General features: G+C 33.4%; 1 protein-coding gene across 1 annotated transcript; it reads left to right on the top strand.

Moving 5' to 3' along the window:
* Nucleotides 1-324: 324 nt before the first annotated feature.
* CSN2 (casein beta) lies at nucleotides 325-8771 on the top strand. The gene is made up of 9 exons (XM_027089638.1): nucleotides 325-412; nucleotides 3070-3132; nucleotides 3872-3898; nucleotides 4006-4032; nucleotides 5068-5091; nucleotides 5188-5229; nucleotides 6593-7090; nucleotides 7687-7728; nucleotides 8451-8771. Exons 2-8 carry the CDS (start codon nucleotides 3082-3084, stop codon nucleotides 7690-7692), a joined length of 675 nt encoding a protein of 224 aa, XP_026945439.1. The 5' UTR covers nucleotides 325-412; nucleotides 3070-3081; the 3' UTR covers nucleotides 7693-7728; nucleotides 8451-8771.
* The last annotated feature ends 1848 nt before the right edge of the window (nucleotides 8772-10619 follow it).

Here is a 10619-nt window from a genome sequence, read left to right as displayed (position 1 = left end):
GTGTCCTTTGTGTGGCTTGTGTCTCTCTGGTGTCTATTAGGATTTCCCCACAATTAAGATCTTGAAGACCCACCAAGTACTAAGAGAGTTTATTGTGGTTACAATAACTTGGGGACTGGGCCAGAACATCACTGTCCCCCAGCCAATGTCTGTAAGTACTGGACAGTTTCACTTCCTTTATCAGATTGTGAATTATTCCCTTGTTAAAATGATCCCCAGAATTTCTGGGGACAGATAAGAGGAAGAATTCATTTTCTAATCATGCAGACTTCTTGGAATTCAAACTCACTATTGATTTTATTTCAACCACAAAATTAGCATGCCATTAAATACTGTATATAAAGAGCCACAAAAGCAGACCATTATCCACTCAGCTCCTTCTTCACTTCTTTTCCTCTACTTCAGAAAAAAGGTAAGAATTTCAGATAATTCAATATATCCTCTCCTCATCTTTATTTCAAACTAAGTTGAGATATAGAAAGAATATAATTACTTAAAATATATCTTTAAACGTTAGAGTATTTAAGATAGTTCTAACAATATTTTTAGCACTTAGCTTGAAAAAATAGAAGTACCTATAAAGATTTGATAAAAATTATAATGACAGCATATGTTTTCTGAGTCTAACAAAATGTAGTAACAGTGATTGCTATTTTCTTTAGTACATGACTAGTTAACAGGCTATATTAAAAGATCTATTTCTTGAAGTAAATATTTTTTATTTTTTAATTTTTTTAAACATCTTTATTGGAGTATAATTGCTTTACAATGGTGTGGTAGTTTCTGCTTTATAACAAAGTGAATCAGCTATACATATACATATGTTCCCATATCTCTTCCCTCTTGCGTCTCCCTCCCTCCCACCCTCTCTATCCCACCCCTCTAGGAGATCACAAAGCACCAAGCTGATCTCCCTGTGCTATGCGGCTGCTTCCCACTAGCTATCTATTTTACGTTTGGTAGTGTATATATGTCCATGCCACTCTCTCACTTTGTCACAGCTTACCCTTCCCCCTCCACATATCCTCAAGTCTATTCTCTAGTAGGTCTGTGTCTTTATTCTCGTCTTACCCCTAGGTTCTTCACTGAGAAAGTGTTAGCCAACAAATAGTTTATAGAAGTAGCATACTGAGTCAAGAAATAGAGTAGTCAAGAAATGGACAATATTTTTAGAAGAAGAGTGTATTTATCAAAATTGTTTAGAACATCCAAATTCCCAGTTTATCATTTAGTTTATACTATTTAAAAATATTAAAATAGATACATGAAACACAGAATTAAGTTAAAAAGAAACAAAGTGTTTTACTTTGTACAAAAATTCTAGATCTGACAGAGATGACCAGGAAACAAAAATTAAGGAAATATATGATCTGAAAGAAAGAATAGCTCAAAGTATATTAGTCAATAATAAAATTCTTGCTTGAAAATCTGTATATAAAATGTTAATTATAAAATAAAGAAAATGTAATAATATTTTCCTACTTGTAATGAATTCTAGTATAGTACCATACTCTTTTTTTGAGTCATGACAATAAAAAATTATTTAGAAATTTATAGAAGTGTTAGGTAAAGTAAAACTAATATAGAATTAGCTCCCATGAGAAAAATCTAGAAAAAAATTTTTTAATTTAGTTTGAAAATCTGGGATTGAAGATTGTGTGTCAAGGGATATTGGTGACACAAACATTATTTTTTACAAGAACTTATAGAAATGCAACAAGACCAACCATTTAGTACATTTTGGTGAAAAGTGATAACATATTTTACGTTATGCTCCAAGGAGAAGTAGCCTAGAGTGGGGATTGGACCAAAGAACCTGACACCTTGGTAAATCATCAAGGGATAAGTATACATTTTTATGGAGAGAAAATAAACAGAGTGTATGATCTCTAAAATTATGTGCGACAAATGAGAAGAGATGGCATTAGGCATGTGGGATGAAGATTGAGAGGTGGATATACATGGAGAAGAGATAGTCCAATCAGTCCAAGAAAATGTCTGGATAAGTGGAGCAAATAAAAGAAATGCTAAAATGAAAATGGTGGTCTTATTGGAAATAAAGATATGAATAAGATATGAATAATATAAAAATAAAATATGATCTTCTTCTTTGTATACATTTTCTTTGATCAGTTGCCTCTCAATAGAACTGAAGCTCCAACAGGACTGAGACCTTAATATTTTGCTCACTGCTAAAATCCCAGCACCTAAGCAATGTCTGACAATAAAAGGTGCTAAATAAATATATATATTTTAAAATTTTATTTTTATTTATTTTTGGCTGCATTGGGTCTTCATTGCAGTGTGCAGGCTTCTCATTGTGGTGGCCTCTCTTGTTGTGGAGCATAGGCTCTAGGCATGTGGGCTTCAGTAGTTGTGGCATGTGGGCTCAGTAGTTGTGGCTCGCAGGTCTAGAGCGCAGGCTCGGTAGTTGTGGTGCACGGGCTTAGTTGCTCCGTGGCATGTGGGATCTTCCCGGGTCAGGGCTCGAACCCATCTCCCCTGCATTGGCAGGCGAATTCTTAACCACTGCACCACCAGGGAAGCCCCTAAATAAATATTTTTGAATAAATGAATCAACTAATTAATCTTTCTGTAAATATTTGTAACTTTTTTTCTGTCTTTCTAAAAAGCCCTCATAAGTACCATGAATGAGATGAAAACGAATAAAGTAGGATAGGGCTGTTAGCTGAAAATATCTGAATGGCTGGCAATGAAATATAAACTTGGTATGTAAGATTAAGGAGCCATAGTAGATTTTGACCTTGGTCATACGATAAAACTTCTATTAGTATTTTTTCTACAATACAGACATTTTCTTCTTCTTTTTTTTTTCTTTTTTTGGTCATGCCATGTGGCATGCAGCATCCTAATTCACCAACCAGTGATTGAACTGCACCCCCTGCAGTGGAAGCATGGAATCTTAACCATGGGACCACCAGGGAAGTCCCCAGACATTTTTGTTTTACATTATCTTTGGTTTCTTTTAAAGGAAAGTAATCCTACCCAAATAAGAAAATGCATTAGATTGACAAGTAATATACCATTTCCTCATTTCCCCATTCACAGGACTTAATAGCCATGAAGGTCCTCATCCTTGCCTGCTTGTTGGCTCTTGCCCTTGCAAGAGAGGTAAGTACAGAAAAATATCTTGAAATAACTAAGAAATAGTACTATCTGCCTATTTGCAGAATGTAGTATTACCAACATTTTAAATGTATAAATAATGCAGGATCCCAGATTTTTTTTTGACTTCTAAGAAAATCATTTACATTCACCCACTATCTCAACAGAATCCTATAGGACCACAAATCTGGGTCAAATTCTTCTACAGTATTGTGCCACCAGTACCTAAAGGAAAAGCAAACAGACCAATAAGCAGCAGACAAACAAGAAGAAACACACATAAGAACAAAAACATGAGTAATATTGCACAAATACAATTGCATGCATGTGCAATCTTGATAAATATATCTTATTCCAGTGATGAAATATACATATCTCTTACTCTAGGGAACTGGGCTGATTCTTACCTGTGTATATTCAACAGAGGATGGTACTCCAGAAGATGAATAATCATAAACATATTCATAATCATAATAAAAAAGTGTTCAATACAAATTAAAATAACTCCTTTTCTGTTACCCATAAAAAAGACTCTTCATTAAGGTAAAATAAAAATCTACCAATAAAAAGGTACTAAATTTGAAAGCCGTAAAAGCAATTACAAGTCTTTCAAAAGACATATAACATTTTTTATTTCTCAAATTTGTGAAATAGCTCTCCATAAGGAAGGTAAAAATTAGGTAGGAAAAATGTTTAATAATGGGTTAGCTATGGGAACTAAAATGGTGTTGTTTTTTCTCTATAGAAAGAAGAACTCATTGTATCCAGTGAGGTAAGATATTTTTCTTCAGAGAAAAATTTCCAACCATAAAGTAATAACACTTTCTGATGATCTAGTAGAAGACTCAACTGATTATTGATTTCTTTTTTCCTTTACAGACTGTGAAAAGCCTTTCAAGCAGTGAGGTAAGACAACCTTCATTCGGAGGCAATTTCCCAAATTTAGAACAAAAAAATACTGTACTTTCTTTTTGTATTACATTAGGGCAGTTAAGCCAATGTAGCTATGTTCTGACAGGTAACTAATGTAAATTTCCACTGTATATGTTTAAAGACAGAATAAATGTCTAGAAGATTTAGTATTCTAGCAGTTTCTAAGTTTGCCTGCTACTTAAATTGTGTCACTGTGTCTTGCTTTTTTTTTTTTTTTTTTGATGAACTATACATACAGTCCTCTTTTCTATCTTGAACTCTATGTTAACCTCTTTCCCTGTTTTGACATTTATTGAGCACTTTCTGTATCAGACTTTGACTAGGAGCTGTGGTACAAACTGGAAAGAGGGATGCCCTTAGTAAAGAGTGGAGAGACATGCAAATGGACATATTTTGTTATTGTAATAGCAATCTAGTAAATAAGAGGCAGTGAGAATTAGTGTAGTCCTAAATCTGCCTGGGGGAGTCATGTAGAAATTAATGCTTGCACCACTCTTTTTTGGGTCTGTTATCACCTGTTAGTTAAATGGTACATCAATATACTTTGTCTCTTTGCAAAGGTTATAAGGTCCTTAGGGGAGGGTATGTATTTCTTACAATTCATTTGAAACCTAAACATAACAAGGGAACTAAGAATGATTAACAAATGCATCAATGGTTATTATCATATATATTCAATGACTATTCTTCTAGAACTAGATGAGGGTATTAGAGATCATTTGTTGTCATAAGAAGGGAACAGGGTGATAAAGAGAAATTAGCTTCTGTTAAATGCCTCTTTTGGTATTATGCTCACTAATTTTCTTTTCTTTCTTGACTGCATCATCTGTTCTTTTATACACAGATTTATTCAGAATAGTGTAACATAAAGTTTCAGCAATTAAAATAATGATATTATCAAACAATATGTCTGCATTAACCTATTAAATGTCTTCATTTTCTGATGTATGTTGACAACTAAGAATAGTTCATTAAAACTAAACGTGATTTTATTTTTTTCTTCCAAAGGAATCTGTTATGCACATCAATGAGGTAAAACCGTCATATTTAAATGTACATATATTCAAAATTTCCTGTTTGGTTTTTACAAATAATAACAATTCTTTATGTGTAATTGTTTTTTAGCAGAAAATTGAGAAGTTTAAACATGAGGAACAGCAGCAAACAGAGGTAATTTTTTCATGATTAGTATATTTTGAAAATTATAATGAAATATAATACATGAAAACATACTTATAATAATTATGTCCAGTCTAAAGAATGGTAATAATATAAACATCAGTGGAAGAAATTAAACTTTGAGAAGGTGAAAATATTTTTAAAGACTTAAACATATTTTTAAACACATAATCAGCTTCCAGAATTTAGAATAAATTCCTAAGAATAACTATTGGTTTATTCATTTTACTAATAGTATACCTGTATTCAATAAGTGCACATTGGTAGGAACATTTCTGGATAGGGGACTGTGATCCCCTTATTCTCAAGATGGGTATGGTGAGGAAAGAGAGGAGGGAAGGAATGTGGCAAAAATCCTAATTTATCAGCTGTATAACCTTGGCTCCAAGTTTATCTGTACCTCAATTTCTTCACCTGTAAATTGAGAATATTCATAAATCCCCAGGATTGATGAGCTGGCACACAGTGAATATTCAGTGATTTTACATTAGCATTCTGTAGCTTTTATACTCACATTTATGAATGTGTGAAGTTCCTAAAAGTATTTCCATTACACAGATGAGAGAAGTGAGGTACAGAACAACTGAGTACACAGTTGTGTGGCAATATCACATAGTTATTAAATAGCAGAGCTTGCTTAAAAATAAGGATTGGGAACAGCATAAAATTATGTAAATAAATTACTTTTGTGGTAACATACTTACTCTATTGTGATATTTAAGCTTTCCTGTTTTACTAATGAAGTTAGATTGTCTGGAACTTACACCAAATATTTGCTAAATCAAAATGAATTTACAAATTGATGCCTCTTTAAAGACTCAAGATTACCACCTTCTACCAAGGGAAGTAGTGCTAGAAGTTTGCTGTTGTTAAATAATTCCTTGAATTAAAAAAACAAACTAAGACTTACTTTTCATTAAAACAAAAAAAATAAACCTTGGAGTTATCCCTTTAAGTCTTTTTAAAATAGATCTTCATTCATTATATGAAAACAATTTTGACTATTATCAACACATTGTTGAAAAGTTTGTACCCTCTGAAGACCAAAGTATATAGCTACAGCTCTGCAGGCAACTCAGGAAAAGGTGAAACAAGTCTTGAAATCTCCAAACATTGATTTCTTTTGGCTCTGTGGATTTACCTATGAAGGAAGTGGCTTAATGAGAAATCCCTTAGTGGGCATTTTACTCATTAATCTTCACAGGACCCCAAATAGTTTCTTAACCAAAGTAAGGGAAAGATTCTCTTTCTCTCTTTTCACTGAATTATTGTTCAAAAGAGAGGAGGTTAATTCATCATGAATGACAATTATAACTGAATTACAGACGCAAAGACTATTTTTCCTTCTTTCCAGGATGAACGCCAGGATAAAATCCACCAATTTTCCCAGCCACAGCCTCTAGTCTATTCCTACACTGGGCCAATCCCTTACCCTATTCTTACACAAAACATCCTGCCTCTTGCTCAGCCCCCTGTGGTGGTGCCTTTCCCTCAGCCTGAAATAATGGAAGTCCCCAAAGCTAAGGAGACTATCCTTCCTAAGCATAAAGAAATGCGCTTCCCTAAATCTCCAGTAGAGCCCTTTATTGAAAGCCAGAGCCTGACTCTCACTGATCTTGAAAATCTGCACCTTCCTCTGCCTCTGCTCAAGTCCTTGATGCACCAGCCTCCCCATCGTCTTCCTCCTACCCCCATGTTTCCTCCTCAGCCACTGCAGTCCCTTTCTCAGCCCAAAGTCCTGCCTATTCCCCAGCAAGTGGTGCCCTACCTCCAGAGAGATATGCCCATCCAGGCCCTTCTGCTGTACCAGGAGCCTGTACTTGGTCCTATCCGGGGGCTCTACCCTGTTATTGTAAGTCCAAATTTACTAATTGTGCTGTTTCACTTATGATGTTTCTATGATGTTAGAGTAATTGAAAGCTCTAGAATAAAAGAGAAAATGAATAATGAATCGTTCCAAAATGCGTATAGTTTAGATCAGTGGTTCTCAACATTAGCTACAAATAGAATAACCTGGAGAACTTCCCCCCGACACACACCTAAATCTCAATGTCTAGGCTTACCCATGGAGATGCTGATATAATTGTTCTTTCTATGTAGAAGAAACTGAATATTGGGAAGAAATAATTTCAGGGACTATGATTTAACTGGTCTGTTGATAATTTAGATAAAGAGGATTAAGGTGTACTAAAGCCAGAATTAAATTTGATAACCTCATTTGGTTGGGAATAACAAACCTAAGAAAGTTTGTTATTTTCTACAATTTTGAAGTTTTGCTTGTGCACAATTATTTCCCCACATGCCTCATTTCACATCTTGTTTTTGATGTATGAGCATATGAGGGCAAAATACTGAGGTGTTTATTTCAATACTCATGAAATTCTTAGGGAAAATATTCTTGCCAAAAGGTGAATTGTATATTTATTCATTTATTTTTTAATTGTTAAGGTCTAAGAGGATTTCAAAATTAATGCCCCCTCCTCACTTTTGGTAAGCTTTAGGAGTTTCAGATAGACTGATCATTTTTATAGTTAATATCTTATTACATTTCATTTTCCTGGATAAGCCCCAAATAGTGACAACTTCCATCAATATACCAACTTAATTATTAATTATCAATTTATTCTCAATGACTGACTATTAATTATGCACCTGAAATTTTGTATCTTTTATATTTCAAATAATTCAAAATTGTATGTATGTGCTGTTGACAGATTTGATTATTTTCCTTTCAATTGCCTATATCCTTATGCTTGATTATCATCATTTTTAGGAAAAACTGAAAATAATTTCTTCTACTTTTATGTAAACATGTTAGAGCTTATTCTAAAGATCAACTGCATTCACATTTCTAACTTAGGCTTTATGAACTTCAATTAGTTATCAGTTAAAATTTATATATTGTCTTTTAATTTATGAGTAAAAATACAGTTTCTTATTCCAAACATAAGGCTTAAAAAGGGAATAGAATATAGTTTTGAGATTCTTAAGATGTGAATACTCTTGTGATCATGATCCAGTAGACATAAAACAATTCCAAGTGAGCTGATATTTGGTCCTAGAGGAACTTTTATATGCCTCCAAGATAGGGCACAACATGGTGCATTTGTAATAAAATTTCTCTTATGAATTAGTCCCACCAAAATTACAAATGGGGAGAGATGAAGAGTTATACCATATAACTAATTCTATATTTGTTCTCTATTCCACAGAATTGACTGCGACTGGAAATGTGGCAACATTTCAATCCTTGCATCATGCTACCAAAATAGTTTTTAAATAAATCAACATGGAAAAATATGCAACTTTATTCCTTTATTTATTTTATGCTTTATATGGCATTCATCTTAATTTGAATTTGACTTATAAACTCTATATTTTCAAAAGTTTAATTCAACAAAATTTCAACTTTAAGTGGAAAATACCATAAACATATCAAAAATATGTATAAAAATAATTTCTGGATTTGTGTTTATTATTTCTTTAAGAATCTCTTTCTTAACCAGTCATTTCAATAAATTAATCCTTAGGCATATTTAAGCTTTCCTGTCTTTATTATAATTTTTCAGATGTAATTGGCCTCTTTATTTTTAACTTAAAGTTATTATTGGCATTAAAAATAGCTGTGGAAAAATTGAAATTGAATAGAATGCTTTGAATTGAATACCAGAGGATATCAAAAGGTGGAGGAAAAGATAGGGTGATCATATGCTGCATATACTCTAGAAAGTCTTGGTTTATACCTATTATTTCAGTTGAACTATTACACTTGTGCCTTTCACTTTCAGAAGTATTCAGCATTAGCTGTTAAATTTTATGGTCATAAATTAGGAATTTATGACCTAATTTATTTATGACCTAATAAATAGGAAAAAAAAAGCTTCAAATGTGATATCTGAATCACAGCTCTATAATGTGGTAGCTAAATGGTGCTGCATGTTAGTCTCTAAGAGGTTCCATTTCTACATCTATAAAATAGTCAATTTAAGGGGTTTTATTGAAGTTGTAATGTGAATAGTGCACTACACGGTACATGATAGGTGTTCCTGGTTGCCCCATGTTCCTGACTTCACTTACACCAGAGCAGTTAGAGCCAGTATCACAATCAGAATGAGCTGAGTTATGTGATTTTAGCAATTAATACCCAAGAGAGCAGACTTATGTGAAGCTCTGATATCCATTGTCTCTGTCTGTGGAGTAATTATTTCATCGTGATGAATTATCTGTCTACCAAATCCTACATTTTTATACACAATTCCATCCCCTTGAGTTTACACAGTGACTTGTCTAATTTCATCTTTCCTGCATCCTCAATGTTTTCCTCACCACAGGATCAAGTCCAAGCTGTACTTAGACATAATATCTTCTATTTTTAAAGAAAAATTCCATCCTTGACAGTTCTTTGGTTACTCTATGACGGCTATCATAAAAGAAGTATCCAAACTGCTGTGTCCATTTTTTCACTTGTTATTCTCTCATTAGCTTCCTCCAATCAAGATTTTATTCCTATGGAAACCACTTTTTTGAAGATTACCAATAACTTTTATCTTACTAATCTGTGTTCATTTTACCCAGCCTCTCAGTGCTATTTCGTAGAGTTGACCATTCCTTCTTGTTTGAAATATCACACTTCTTTTCGTTTGAAATCCTAAACCTGATAAGCCCTTGGTTTCTCTCTTAACTCACTAGCTGCTTGTTTGCAGTCTCCCTTTTGGCATTTTCTCCTTTTTCAAAACTTTAAAGGTTGGACTACCCTAGAAGTTAGCCTTCTTTTGGTTGATGTTGTTCAGTTCCAAGGCTTTAAGTCCATTCATGAGCTCAGAGCTTCCACATGTATGTCTCCAAACTTACTTCTTTTCTGAACCCCAAACTCACGTACTCAACTGCATTCTTTGCCTCCACATCTGAGTACCTAATTAATATCCCAAATGTGATATGGCTAAGCACAAATTTTTGTCTGAATCCAGTCCCCAACTTGCTCAAAATTTAATTGGGCATATTTCAATAACAAGGGCAACTGATGTAGTAGTATGTAGGCAATAGACCTGAATAGGCACTTCACCAAAAGAGGTTATCTTAATGGTCAATAAATATATAAAAAGTGCTCAACATCATTAGTCCTCAGAAAAAAATGCAAATTAAAGATACTGAATAATATCATGACACAACCACCAGAATGACTGAAATGATAAGAATTGGTAATACCAAGTATTTGCAAAAACAAGCAAACAAAAGGAATGAAAAGCAGAGCTAAAATAAATGTTAACTGGTACAAGCAACTTGGAAACCTGCATTAGTCTTTGTCGAAGATCAGCATCTGCTTATCTTATGACTAGCAGTTTCACTCTTAGGTATATAACCAAAATAAATAAATAAATAAA

Source organism: Aethalodelphis obliquidens, unplaced genomic scaffold (genome assembly GCF_003676395.1).
Source record: "Aethalodelphis obliquidens isolate GAN/ISIS:26980383/991018 unplaced genomic scaffold, ASM367639v1 scaffold67, whole genome shotgun sequence".
NCBI classification, from domain to species: Eukaryota; Metazoa; Chordata; class Mammalia; order Artiodactyla; family Delphinidae; genus Aethalodelphis; species Aethalodelphis obliquidens.
This window is presented reverse-complemented; position numbering and strand designations above follow the sequence as displayed.

Coding starts and splice junctions, on each gene's coding strand:
- CSN2 (XM_027089638.1), top strand. CDS start 3,082: ATGAAGGTCCTCATCCTTGCCTGCTTGTTGGCTCTTGCCCTTGCAAGA. Junction 3,899..4,005: donor AACTCATTGTATCCAGTGAG/GTAAGATATTTT, acceptor TTTCCTTTACAG/ACTGTGAAAAGCCTTTCAAG. Junction 5,092..5,187: donor CTGTTATGCACATCAATGAG/GTAAAACCGTCA, acceptor GTTTTTTAGCAG/AAAATTGAGAAGTTTAAACA.